The 14,501-nt window shown below is 44.2% G+C and overlaps 1 protein-coding gene across 1 annotated transcript in view; it reads right to left on the reverse strand.

Moving 5' to 3' along the window:
- The window catches only part of TMEM132B (transmembrane protein 132B), a 213,454-nt gene that overhangs the window by 30,343 nt on the left and 168,610 nt on the right, over positions 1 to 14,501 (reverse strand). The window contains exon 5 of the mRNA XM_058851528.1: positions 6,930 to 7,073. Coding sequence (XP_058707511.1) covers positions 6,930 to 7,073 — 144 coding nt within the window. The remainder of the gene's footprint in view (positions 1 to 6,929; positions 7,074 to 14,501) is intronic.

Below are 14,501 nucleotides of genomic sequence, written 5' to 3' on the forward strand. Positions count from 1 at the left end.
AAAAATACAAATAATTAAAAACCTAGCTAGAAAAAGCCTGTCTTTGCCCAGAGAGGAGAAAGGGAGCTGGTTACTGTCAACAGTAGGTGCTGCTTCTGTCAAATAAATTAACTGTACTTCAAACTGATGGAGCTGTGTCAGCCTCTCCTCATCTCCAGCTCCAAATCTGTATCTCCAGGGAGTGCATCTCAGAACACGTTACTAAAACACAGGTGTGGGTGAGCTAAACCACAAAAATAAACACCCAAGCTGCCTTCAGAACCCACCTGTGACCCACAGAGCAGGGGGAACACAAAGCTTTGGCTGCTGCCAGTTCAAATCACTGCTGAGCTGCCTCAGGGTTGCAGACAGGTAGAGATATTATAAAAGAAAGGTCGTGTAAAATATGGTTTGGGCCCTGCTGCTGTAGCTAAACTAACAGCTAGCTTGTAAGTTCCCATGTGACAAAATCAGAGGAATGAGAATCAGTTTGTATAACAATCCATTCTTGTAGAGAAAAATAGGTTGCACCTGTAATAACAAAAGATCTGTCCCATGAGAATCCAGGAAGAAAATATGTAAACTAACCAAAAATAGAGATTTGATGGATATACACACGGGCTATTTACCAGCGAGTAAACGGAGTTTCAGTGTATTGTTAGCTAATTAGATTTATCACGGTGCCTTCTGATATTTCCTATAAATATGAGCTTTGTGAGTAAAGAATTGGCTTTTCTGCATGAAGGGATGGAGTCTGCCTGTTCCTACTGTGACAGCTCAGCACGGGGTCTCTGGAAATGAGGGTGCCTGCAGTGGGACCAGTGCTGGGTGTGAATTTTCAGCTCTGTGGCTGCTCCCCCAGCCCTGCCCCAGCTCAGGAGGGGATGCTGTGATGCTGTGGCACCCGTGTGCTCCCAGCCCCACTTTCCTCAGAGAAAGGCTTTGCTCTCCTGGCAGGGCTGGCAGCTGATGGATGCTTTCACTCCCACACCAGCAAATCCTGCCCTCTGTAACGCCCCTGTCACTCCGTGCCCGAGAGCACAGCCTGGCCCTGGGCTCTGGGTGACAACAGCAACCTGAATTCATTTGCCCAGCTGGAATGATGGTTCAAGAGGTGGAAAAGCCTCAGAGTCCTGAGGTTCACATAGCTGCAATTGGAATATTTAAATGGCCAGCTAGGATAACGTTTACAAAGCAGAGTTTATGTCCTATGGAATCTAGAGAAAAAGCCTGTAGAAGTTTGTCATTTTTTCCCAACAACAGCTATTTATTGCTGCCTTTGTTGAGCCTGGACTGAGTTATTTATTTACTCTGTGCATTTCTTAGTATAAAATATTCAGAGTTTATCCTAAGCAATGCCGTGGTTTGGGTAATGATTGTTTCCCAGGACTGGGATCCGTGCCCTTTGCATTTCTGCTCTCAGAGCAGCCAAATGCTAAGCCATAGAATTGTTTTCTTCCTCTGAAGTAGCAGCTGGTGCCTTGGAAGACACCATAAGCATCTCTGCCGAAATCTGTGTAATTGCACATGTCGGTGTGGTCTGTTCTGAACGAATCCTTCTCCCAGACAAAACACTGTTTTCTCAAGCTGGCTTTGAAGACTGTGTATGTTCAAAAATAGCTTCAGGAAAGCACACACATATATTTTGCTATAAACTGTGTACAACGTGTGCTGTATACAGATTATTAATTCCTCAATATGTGATTTTGTGCGACTGCCTCGCTGCCATCGTTATTGCTATACATGGAGCTGGTTTGTGTGCAAATATAACTCTAAACACAAAGTTTTAGCTTGGCACAATCCTAAAACAATATAGATTTCCACCTGTTGCTGTGTAACGAGAGTGTTTTAAGCTAAATCTTTAATATGCAGTAAGTGGCTGTGGTCCTCTGTTCTGATCATACTTTGTCAAGCTAGAAAACTAATTAGCAGAATCTGGTGACCTGGATGTCAGAACCTCTGATATTTCAATAAAGAGCACAATCCTTAATTCAACAGCAGACACATTGTAGAGAGATCTGATGTGCTCTCCTGCCCATCCCTAATGACTCATAAAGATGAACTTTGTATGGGGACACAGAGAATGTGCTTTTTATCCAAAATAACCAGAAATCATAAGAAGCTCTAATTTATAAGTTTGATGAATTGCAAACAGCTCGATGATAATTCATTATCACCCTAACTTAGGCATATCTGACTATGGAGACAAAAGGCAAGATGTTAAACAAGACAATTCATTCTCACCCTGGGACAGGAGCGTCCCTGGCATCGCCACGGCCCTGCTGAGACAGAGACAGCAAAGCCAAGAGCTAAACCACAACTCTGAGAGCTAAACCACAACTCTGAGAGCTAAACCCCAACTCCTCAGGCCCACAAAGACTCCTCAGCTCCTCACAATCCTCCTGCTCAGCTGAGGAAGATTCCCTGGCACGGAGCTGCCACCGACCTGGGGCTGCTCGCTGCTGGCTCCATCCCTGCCACTACCTGGTGACATTCAAAGGATGGCATGGACAGGGAGAAGGACTCACCAAATTAAACACTCACCCTTCAAAAGCTTTTTCAGCCTCACAGCCCCAGCCCAGCCCCTGCTCTCACATCTCCAGGGCTGCCAATCCTCGGCCATTTCACTGAAGAAAAAGATCACTTAGAAAATAAGATCTAGTTCAAAATTAATAGTGCAACAAGCCAAGTGGCACCAAAGTAAATCCATCATATAAACAAGCAGAGAGGATTTTCACTGCTTCCAGAAAGAGTGTGGCCTCCTGCAGGAAGGTAATTTCTGCACGAGTGACCAGAAAATAAAGCTGTTGGGTAATACAGTGATAGGTGCTCAAAAATATGATAGATGGAGGAACAAGATTAGCTCTGCTTTATGCACAAGTCCATTTCATTCTTGATCACATATTTTAATGGCAAAGCAGCTGCAGAACTTGCGAATTACAAGCTCTGGCTTTGTTTCCAGAGCTGCTGCATAAATAGTTGTATTTAACAACTCCAGGCAGGCGCTTCCTTCTGTAAATTGTCCTCAGAATGTGCTGTGAGTCTGCAGCAAAGAATTGTTCTCAAAAAATCAGTGTCATCTAAATTGGAGAAGCTCAGTGTGTCCCTCCATTTCCCTGTTTGCTTTTTGCCCCTGGATCCTTGCAGCAGTTTTTGTGCTGGGGTTGGAGATCTCTGTGCCCAGGGCTGTTGGACAAGGTCCTCAGTCACTCATTGCTTTGTCTGGAAGAGGGAAGAACTCTCCTCAGATTTAATCTATTTCAGCTATTACCTTTCCTGTCTTTGTTACACTGGTTTTTTTCTACACATTAGATAAAGCCTGGCTGGCTGCTGCCAGGAAAATTAGGTCTTCTATTGTTTTACCATTAATTATGGAGAGTTCAAGATAAGGTTTGTGTTCGAAAAGTAGAGGGCAGGAGCAGTTTGAATTTTACTTTCATTATAATTAGACAGGAAATTATGAAAAGGTGAAAAATAATTCATTGAAGAGCTTTCCTCCAGCAAGATAACAAGGAAGGCACATTCTGGCACAGATGGAGTTCACAGGATAATATTGAACACCATTGTTCTCAGCGTGCTGTGCTGGGCACAGGAATGCTCCTACTGCATTCATGTGGGGCAGAAATGGGCAGGGGGAGGCCCCTGACTCCCTGCTGTTCTACTGAGGGCCTTTTCTCCTGCAAAAATAATCAAAATTAGGCTAAATGAGTCCATGGTGTAAGGCATTGAGTGACTACAGAGATTAACTGGAACACCCAGTCACTTTGTGTGTAACTTGCAAAGGACACGGAGTTATGAGAGATCAAAGGATGAATTAATTGGGCAGCTGTCTCACGTTCACTTACTGAGATAAACAGTTGGACTAAGAAGCTGTCCTCATTAGAATTTCTCCATTTGATGCTGATGGTGATTTTTACAGCTACCACGAAACTCCAGAGTCTTCAGAATTTTCCTTCATGTGGAATTACTGCAGTTCAAGCTTTTAAAAGCACTTTTACAAAGGAGGGCATGAACCTCACCAGGAGCTTCCAACTAAAGGCTGGCCATGCCAAAGCCCCTCAGGGTCCATTTCCTTCTACAAAAAACCTTCTGGAACCAACTTCTGCCAAGTTCCCACCATTTCTTTCCTTCCAGCTTCACAACCTGATGTATTTATTTAGGGTTTGCAGGAAAAGCAGGACACAGGGAGAGAAGTCCTGGAAGAGAGGAGTGTGTGGCAGAAGACCACTGAGGTTATTGAGGTGAAGATGAGGATTTTTGGCCATCCAGATCCAACAGAAGCTTTAGAAACCATATAATGCAGATGGAGGAGGGGAGAAGGATTCACTTCTTTCCTTGTTGGCAGATAAGGAAACAAGATTCCAAGGGGAATGAGTGATTTACCCACAGTCACACAGGAAATCAGCAAGAGATATGGAAATTAATGCTGAGAAGCATTTCAGTGCCTTAATCATAAAGTCAATCTTTTCCCTCAAATGCCAACAGCATTAAATGTTCCTTTTAAATAATGGAATAAGCATAAGACTTCCATTGACTTACAGGAATGTTTCCATCAAAATATTTTAGAGGGCAGCCAGTTCCATGGAAGGGGACTTATGTCCAAATCTGGGAAGCAGGGATTGGGATGAACTAAAGCAAGTTCTGCTCTCAGGTTCCTTTGAGGATCATATGCTAAAAATGCAAGGTCCAAAAACCCCAGGTGTGTTTTATTATATTTACCAGTAATTAGGTAGGCTTTGGGAAAAGGGGCTGGAATATTCTCTGGGTGGGAAGCTGTTAGGCTGGGGGATAGAGGATGAGGACAGGGAAGATTCACATCTCTGGCACACAAATAAATCACTTGCTCATCTCTTGTGCCTTTGCCCATCTCAGGTCGCTGCCCAGAGAAACACATTTTGTATAAATACATAAGAGCCAGGGTGGAAACCTGTTTTTATTTAATCTAGCTTAATGTCTTAACTGAAAATAATGATGTTAGAGCAATGATCAAAGAATTGTCTCATTAATTGGCTATTAAATCATTAGCTATTAAACAGAAATAAAAGGTTAAGAATGCAACGCTCTATTCTGCCCAAAAGAATACAAATATGTCTCCAGCATCAAGGAAACAATAAAGGCAGAATTAATAGTGAAAAGAAGCTTAAGATAAGGCAATTAGATCCAAAATGCCTGACAGCTCTCATTAGAGGGTTTAGCACTACAACCTATATGGAAAAGGCAACAGAAATTCAGAAGCAAAGTCAATATTGACTTTACCAAAGGGGCTTGTAAACGCAATATGCATTTTTCTGAAAAAATATAGGCACATAAAGCCTGCACTAAATTTTAACTCAGCTAATTAATTGTTATGGATTCAATCTTGCAACCAATACATATATTTGCAGTTAAAAAATTATGCCTTCGGTCTCAGTAATTTGTGACTGAAATTATGCAAGTATGCTGCAATTTTCACAAAAATAACATTACTCCCAGTTTGTATCACCAGGATGAGGCAACATCAACCCAGCAAAGACCACGTTCAGTCCTCTTGGGTTTGTTCATTATGTCAAAATATCTGAGAGACAGGTTTCAGGTCTGGGAGAGGGTCCCAGGGGAATTGCCTACTGCCAGTGATTTGAGACCCAAATCATTTCCTAAGGCAGGCAAATGAAGACCTGAATTATATCAAATCATTAGCAGCAAAAAAAAAAATATTAAAAATAATAATAACAATAAAAAATACAGTGTATATCCTGTCTGGTTCAGTCCAGTACTCTCAAAGTACAGCAAGTCCTAGAAACTCCATTAATAAAAATAGTCCCCACACACCATCTTTTGGATCTGGTTTTCTGAAGTGCAAAAAGAAGACAATTTCAGCAATAAGTTGATGATCCAGAACTTGATGCTTGAGTTTATAATATCCAAGTCATTGTTCATGTTTATCAACTGATAAATAATAGTCACTAATCAGATAATAGCTGTATGCTACACAGAGAAATAAATATAAAAAACAGCAATATTTATCACAGCAGTCTTTTCCTTTGACAATTAATTTACTCATAAACAAAGATATTCATCCATGTTCCTCTGGTAACGACCTTCAAATAAATTTGGTTTCCAGCAAAAGGAAATGGGATTTTTTTCTTTCCCTATCTGATACCTAAGGGAAAATATGGAGCCCATAAATAATACCAAAAACCCCCAACCTGCACAGAATTCTCTGCAGTCCATTTTTAAGTTCATTTGAAACAAGAACACCCCCAAACCACATAAAAAAACCAAATTAATCTATTCAAGATATTCAAAAGCACCTCTTTTATGCCTACAAATAATAATAATAATGAGCTAAAAGCTGAAAGCCATGCAATGGTGTCAGAAGTCAGGCAGGCAGAGTCTTGATAAAGTCACATTAGCACAATTTTCATTGCCATGTCAGGGACACAGAACCACTTGAACATAATATTTTAAAAACCCCCACTAAAACACAGCACAACGTTGTTTAAAAGCTCGCAGCTCTCATTTCAAGACTTTTTGGAATACAGTTGTTATTTCCCATTCCTGTCAGCGCTCCAGATGTTGGGGATCTTTAATTGTAAGGAACTCTTGAGTGGTGATGCAGCCAGAGCACGAAGGGAAGTGCCTGCCCTCTGTGCCAATATTCTGCATTATTGCTGCTGGTGAACAGCCCCAGGGGAGCACAGACCCCACTGGGAGGAGCTGATCCCTGCCTGGGATCATCATCATCATCATCATCACATCCTTGCTCAGCAGCACTGGGCAGCAGAGGAGCACTGGGCAGCTCTGCACCAGCCCTGGGGCCGACCCTGCAGGACCTCCCTTGTCACCAGCACCCTCCACCACCAGCAGCCAGCACTGGGGAACGACTGGCCTGTGGAAAATCCCAGTATGGGGCTGCTGGAGGAGGAATAAATCAGATAAACTGCATTCTCCAGCTCATGCAGGGGCCTCACCTTTACGACGTCTTCGTCAGCAGATCTGCACTCGGTGGAGTCCGAGACGTCGACCACGGAGCCGTCCTCCTGCACTGCCACCACCTTGACTGGAACAGCCACCATCCTGCCCGTGAGGATGGCTGTGTTGAGGATTTCTGTGTCCTGGGGCACACACAAACACAGCACAGGCATCAGAGGAGCACAACACCACGGGAATGTCCCAGGGTTCACCACAGAGCCACGGGGATGGGACCCATCCCTCGCACCCCTCCAGCTCCCTGCAATGTTTCAGCCACTTTCTCAGCCAAAGGCTGCATCAGGACCACCAAAGCCTGGCTCTGACAAACGTGGCTTTGCTCCTTTTGAGCCCATTCACAGGTTTGGCTGAGGGCAGTGGGATCTCTGAGCACAGCCCTGCTCAGTGGGATCTCCAGGACAACTCCTCCCACTCCTCTGCCCCAGCTGGTGCTGGTGGTTTGGAGGTGATTATCCAGCATCTCTTCCATCCTGTTCCAGCTAACTCAGCTGTGAGTTGGCCATTTATTTCCATAAATACATCAGGAGAGAAAAACTGTGCATCCATATACAATTTTTTTAGTCTTTCCCCAACAAAATCCCACCTAGAGATGCTAAACCACATTTCTCTGCAATCCTGATGAATTCACAGTGCTGGCACTCTAATGACTCCATTAACACAGCCTTCCTTGGTGTGGCTGCAGCTTGATTAATTACTCCAAATGAGTTTCTACAGAGGCCCCTGCCTGGCATAAGCAGGTACAGGCTGGAGAGGAGCAGCCTCTGCAGAAGCAGTGCTGACTGCCAGCCCAAAAGTTGACACAAAAGCAGGGTAAGGAATGATCTGGGATTTCACAGGGATTCATTCTGGCCCTCTGGAAAAGCCTGGGATAGGAAATACTGCTCTGAATCAATCCCCTTTTCATTTCTCCACTTCCATAAATTAGCTTGCCAGTTGATTGGGGAGGGAAAGAAAATAAAAAAAAAAAAAGTTGCTTCGAACTAATCTGACTTTAAATTCCATTATTAGAATTGGTGGAAGAAGGAATGGATTTTAGTGAAAAATTTGATGGCAGCTAGCATTGGGAGATATATCCACTATCATTTACTCTGGCTGCTGCCTAGATTGATAGAGAATAATGGGCATTGACCACAAGCTAAGGACAGCTGGAGAAGACCAATAAATACTTGCAACTAAGATGTATTATTAATCAATATTCGGAACCTTCTACAAAAAGCGCCCTGAATTAAATGAGCTGCAGCACTAATAACAGCAGTGCCAGCTACCTCCGAGAGCCTACGAGATGTTTATGGGCAGCCACGGCCCAGAAAAGCATCGAGCACACACTCGAGTCCATTTCTGATCAGAACAGCACTAAAAGGACGTGCTCAGCCTCACACTCAGACTTCAATGTGATTTAAGAGTCATCCTGAGCAGAGAAGCTTTTTGGAAAAACACCTCAGGAAATAAGTGCAGGCTTTGCTCTGTTCTCTGCGAGGCACAAACCAGATGTTTGCCACACTAAATGACTGTCTAGTTTTTGTTTCTGCTGAATGGGCTCATTTATAACCAGCTGCCAGCCAGGAGAGAGGGACACTGGCAAAGAGATGAGTATGTGACAGAAGTGGAAGTGTGAGAACACAACTGAGAATCCTTTACAAAGACTGAGATTTGAACAAGGCAGAGGAGAAAATGCACTGCCAGGTGAAAGAAAGCACTTAGGTGCATCTCTGGTGGAAAAAGGTTTTATAAGACAAAGAGAAACTGAAGGTAATTCATCCACAAGTCAGAGAAGAGGTGGTTGGATTTCACCACTGAACACATCCCATATATCCTAAGCCCTCAAATAGCAGATATTTGATGAAGACCTGGTGGTCCTGTGTCAAACAGCTCATGAAGAGCATTTCTCCAACATCCTCCAACAACAGATGATCTTCAATGCAGCTGGGGGAAATCTATCTTGGCCAAGGTCACAAACAATGAGCACACGACCAATTCCATTTCCCAGCTCTGTGTTAGCACAGCTGTGAACTCCTCCAGGGCTTGTGTGCAGCCACTGCCCGACCCAAAGCACTTCGAGCCAGGGATTAAAGGCTTCTCTGGACTCTGCTGGACTCGGAGCCAGCTCCTCAGCAGCCCTGATGGATTTGTCGTTTGTTTTTTGTGCTGTTTGTTCTATCACCCGGCTGTTGACCAGCCTGAGTGGCAAAGCACAAACAAGCCTCCAGCCTCCTTTGAAGTCTAAGTGCTCTTTAGCTGCCAAAGCTGCAGGCAGGCTTTGATGCACTGAAGGACAAAGTAAAGTTTCTAAAGGCATTTGCATTCCTTTCATAAACTCCTGGTGAAGATGAGCAGGAGAAGAACAAGCAGCAGAACTGTCCTGAACTTTCCCAGCACATACAGAACCCCCCGTGCTAATTAGCTGGTGCAGCCTGACAAACCCTGCATTTCACTGGTAAGCAATTCCACCAGAGAAATCAATATTTCAGATGCCTGATGCCTGGAGTCAGTGTTACACAAATATAATGGGCTGTGTAAAGGCCTTTTTAAGAGCTGGCTATTTATAAACTGCAAAAATATATTTCCTCTGAGGAAGAAATATGAACTAACTGACTGTCCAGTAGCTTTATAAACAGACTTTTTAGTGCTTCTTCAACAAGTCATAACATTTCATCTGAATTCTGTAAAGCTTGGTTTCCATTTCCATGGTAGGGTTTACTGCAGGAAAAGAGCTCCTAAACTTTAGCCCCCTGTGCTGGTGATTACTGACAGCACCTGCAATGTAGAGAGGGGTCACTGTGCTGATTTACTTGGGAAAGTTCTCCCACGTGGCACAGGAAACATCAGCACCAACAGCCAGGGACCACCAGCACAATCCTCTAACTCTGGGCACTGCAAGGTCCCTGGGGAAAAACTGGGAATCCTTTCCCATTTCCTTTGTTGAGGGTTTCAGCTGTCAGATCTTGTCCAGCTCCTTCAGCTCAGCAGCCTGGGTTGAAGCTACACATTCATATCACAGGCTCCATCCAATAATAATAATAATAACAATAATAATAACAATAACAACAACAACAACAACAACAACAATAATAATAATAATAATAATAATAATAATAATAACAATAATAATAATATTGTTGTGTGTGCTTATCTGCAGCTCTCTCTGTACCTGAATGTATTTGCACTTCAGCAGAGCTCTTCTTAATTACAACTGTAACCTGCTAATAGCATTTCTTTGTTGTCTGAAGGAATCTACTTCTTATGCAGCCCAGGCCAAATTAAAATTTAATACAACATCAGGTCGCAACAGAACTAGGAAGCAAATGACAGCTGTTTAATTAAAACCTAAAGCTGATTAGATGGCACTACTGAGAGAAATACTCAAGAGGAAGAGCTGAAAACTACTGGAACTCAAGGCTGGGATAATGGCTTTATTTAAATATGAATAAATGCTGCACACAGCCCTAGTAAATGTTTGACAACTGGTGGGTTTGGACAAATGTGGATGCAAAGGGAATGGGAGATGTGTCAGGAGTCATGGGAGAGCTCTGGCTGCTGTTCCCTGCGGATGGAGCTGGGATTCCTGAGAATGAGCAGGGATAAATCAGCTGAGGAACTCCAGACATAAAGTTCCCAATAATTGTCCTTTAAACACCACCACAGTGACCTGAGTGCTCCTTAGGCAGGTGATTCTGTGGCAGCTCCCCCAGCTCCCTTAAGCACCACCACACAGCACTTCCACCCTCTTTGGCTGAAAAATAAAGACATGGAAAGAAATGGATCCTGTATCTCCCAAGAAAGCACCTGAGGAGCCAGGAGCTGCTCCCAGTTGAGCTGCTCCCAGTTGAGCTGCTCCCAGTTGAGCTGCTCCCAGTTTAGCTGCTCCCAGTTGAGCTGCTCCCAGTTTAGCTGTTCCCAGTTGAGCTGCTCCCAGTTTAGCTGCTCCCAGTTTAGCTGCTCCCAGTTGAGCTGTTCCCAGTTTAGCTGCTCCCAGTTGAGCTGCTCCCAGTTGAGCTGCTCCCAGTTGAGCTGCTCCCAGTTGAGCTGCTCCCAGTTGAGCTGCTCCCAGTTGAGCTGCTCCCAGTTGAGCTGGTTCCTGCCCCTGGGAGCAGCCAGCACCCTTCCCACCAAGGCTGGCAGCCCCAGCAGCCCAGGCTCCCCTGACAGGAATCATCCCTGTGATTAATGCACGAGCTCTTCTAGAGGTTAACAAAACATGCTACAGTACACTAAACCCAATAAACACTCAATTGTAAATCAGGAGGGAAACCTAAAGCCAACCCTATTCCACTGACAAATGCTACAGTTAAATGCCTTTTGGCATTTAGCTGAAATGACTGTCTTTAGTGAGGAAGGCAGAGAGCTGGAACATTTGTCTGTAGAATTGCATTCCTTCATTATTATTTCTTTCCCCAGAGTGTAGCTCACGAAAATACATTTGTAATATTAGAAGGAGTCTTTTAGGAACCAGTTCTTCTGCCTGGAAACGGCATCTCTTAAAAAATGTAAATTACAGGGCAGATTGTGACGTGTGGGCTGGGCTAGGGGAGGGTTTTTTATTTGATAAATTATTCACCACCTTTTGCTTCAGATCAAAGAGCAAGGCAATATAAATCCATTAAGCAAGCTTAATATATAAATTAGATGCTTTGCTGAAATTATTATAATCCACAGCAATTCTGTACTTTTCCCCCCTTGTGGCTGAATACCATTTTAGGTTTCCAATGCATATTAATGAAGCCTGGGTGTGAGAAAACTCCATTGTGTCAGGTGAGATGTAGCATTCTGTCACCCAAAGGCAAGAACAAACAACTGGGGTTACGTGTTTATGAAAGATTAGAAAATATAATCTTGCAAAGAGATGACATTTTCTGACCTTTTTTCCTTCCTCATTTCCTTTCCTTCAAGCATCATTTCAGAGCAGCCACTTGTGGAATCTCCTCTTTCCTGAGCTCTCAGGTGGCAGCACGAGTTCCCCTGCCCTGACCCCACCGTGCTGCAGGAGGATCATTCCCACTGCTCTGTTTCCTCACCCCAGCCTGCAGCATCACTGCCAGGAGGGGTCATCTCTGCCTTTGATGGACAATCACAAGCTCTGCAGCCTCTCCTGTCCGAGCTCAAGGTCATTCTCCATCTCCTCTGGTTACCTGCACAAAGGGGTCCCCAGGGAAGGACAGGCAGGTGCAGGAGTTCTGCAGGAGGAATTAATGCAGACTCCACCGAGCTCCTAATCACTGCTCCTCACTCAACAATGGAAGCAGCAGCCATTAGCCTAATTGAATATTATTCTAGATGTGTATCAGTGCTGCAAAAACAATTTGCTTTAGCACAAAAAAGCACGATCCAGAGACTCCAAAGTAGAGTCTCATTTCAGAACTTGTCTTTTTGCCATGGAGACACTGAAGGAAACTCTGATCTTAGCAGAGTGAACCTGACACACACAGACAGCGGGAGGGGTGATTCTGTCTTGGAGCTCATGGAAACTAAAGCTGAGGTTTACTCCATTTCATGTTTTTTTCACAAAGGAAACTCAGCTCATTGTGAGGTTTATGTAGGATGAATAAGCAAAACCTGCTGCTGAAGGTGAAACCTGATTAGACACACAGAGACTGTCATTTCTGTGACCTGAGGCAGTTTGGGGTTTATTTTTGTAACTCAGAACAGATCTGCCCCCATTAAGCAAAGGTTCAGAACACAGCCTGGTACACTTGGCAGAAATAATTGCAACCTGTCAGGCAGACTCCTCTGTGCCTTCTGCACGAGCAAAGCCCTTTCCTGAGCCTGGGCTCAGGTTATTTCTCTCCTCATGTCCAAACATGCTTTGTGACACCTCTCAAACACACACCTGAGGCTGCAGGAGCTGGGGAGCAGCTATTGTGTACCTGATTTTAAACATCTGCAGAGAGGACAGCCAGCAAGAGCTCCTGGCTCGTGTGTCAGGACCTTTTAGCCAAGAAACACAAGGTCTAAGTCAGCCTAAAAGTCTGGTAAACTCTGTCAGTCATTCACACTGGAATTTATGCTCTGTTCAGAAAGCTGTGCAGGATCTGAATGTTCTCCTGACACACTCAAGCCCATCCTTCTCAACAGCAGGTGACTGGGAACCACTTTAAAGCATATTTAGAGTTTCACAGTTCATTTAAAGATATTGTTTTTTCCTTTTTTGTTCCAGAAAAACATAATCATGTTCTGACTTAATAAAATTGTGGCTCTCCTCCCACTGAAATCAAACAATATCCCCCTGCAAGTGGACACACAATGGGCAGAGCTCTCTACTCAAGAGCAGGGAGTGTACAAACTGATCAGCAAAGGATTGTTTCAAATGGCCACGAAATCATTAATCTGAACATTCCTCAAAGGCATTGTTTTCTCCACAGAGAAGTCTAAGGAGGCCATGCCTTGCCATGGAACATAATTACCAGATCACCTTGAGTACCATCAGCAGTCACAGATACAATTTTCTGCCTCTGTGTGTTTGTCCCACAGGTTTGATAATATGTGATGACATCGGGGATGGCTGTTTTGAAAAGTTTCCTTCAGACACATCTCTAACTCTTCTCCTGCTCTTGACAATTTCTTTCAGACTGGGCTGGAGGGAGGTTTTCTAGAGGGAATTCTCTGCCACTGGTGCTGTGGGAGAGCTGGCAACTCAGTGGCTTGAAAAGGCTTCAGTTTCACAAGCACAAAACTGCAGACACTGAAACATAAGGTTGTGGATCACGTGAGTTTAGCGCCGCAATCTGTGTGCTCATCTTCTTCCACGAGCACTACCTGGGCAGAAATCCATGTCCTTCTGTAATAACAGCTGTTTAATGCTACAGAAGGATGCACAAATTAATTACAGCTTGTCTACACCACATCCCAACATGCTGCAGGAGCATCAGCACGAAGGGAGCGTGGTTCTCCCCTGCTCTGGACACGGTGACTTGTTCCCCTCAGCCATTCCCAGTGGCTGTGGCTTAGGAAAAACTATTGATGAGCAGGAAAAGATCCATGGGAAAGCAACCACTACATTGTGCAAAATCCTCTGAGTTCTCCTGATAGGAAACAGCTGCCCAGCATTCACTCACTGGGCAGGGGGTCAGAAGAAGTGGATTTTATGTTTTCCCCCTCAGCACAGCTCAAATACATTAACTGTATTTGAGAAGTGAATTATGGAGTTCAAAAGGAATAGAGTTCTGTGAGATGCTCACATTCATTGTCCTGCAAAAGGAGGATTTAATTATCCAAACAACACAGATCTGGCAGGAAAGACCTGTGCCTTACCCAGAGAACTCCTATTTTTTATTCTTGCAGTCAGGCTGTCCTGTAGTTCCCAATTTCAGCTCTTTAGCTGATTTCCTTGCACAGGGCTGGTGTGACACACTCCCCCCTGCAGGACTGGCTCTCCCCAGAGCCACTCAGCCTGCAGCCAGTGATTCATCCCTGCCACTCCACAGCCAGGACAGCACCACAGCTGCTTTGGAAGATTTATCTCTCTCCATTGCCTATTAAAGGGCTCAGATGTCTCTTTATACTTGAAGTCAAGAATTAGAGGAGAGAATCTCTATCCCTGGACGCTTTCAAATCTATAA

This window comes from Poecile atricapillus, chromosome 16 (assembly GCF_030490865.1).
Source record: "Poecile atricapillus isolate bPoeAtr1 chromosome 16, bPoeAtr1.hap1, whole genome shotgun sequence".
In the NCBI taxonomy this organism is placed as follows: domain Eukaryota; kingdom Metazoa; phylum Chordata; class Aves; order Passeriformes; family Paridae; genus Poecile; species Poecile atricapillus.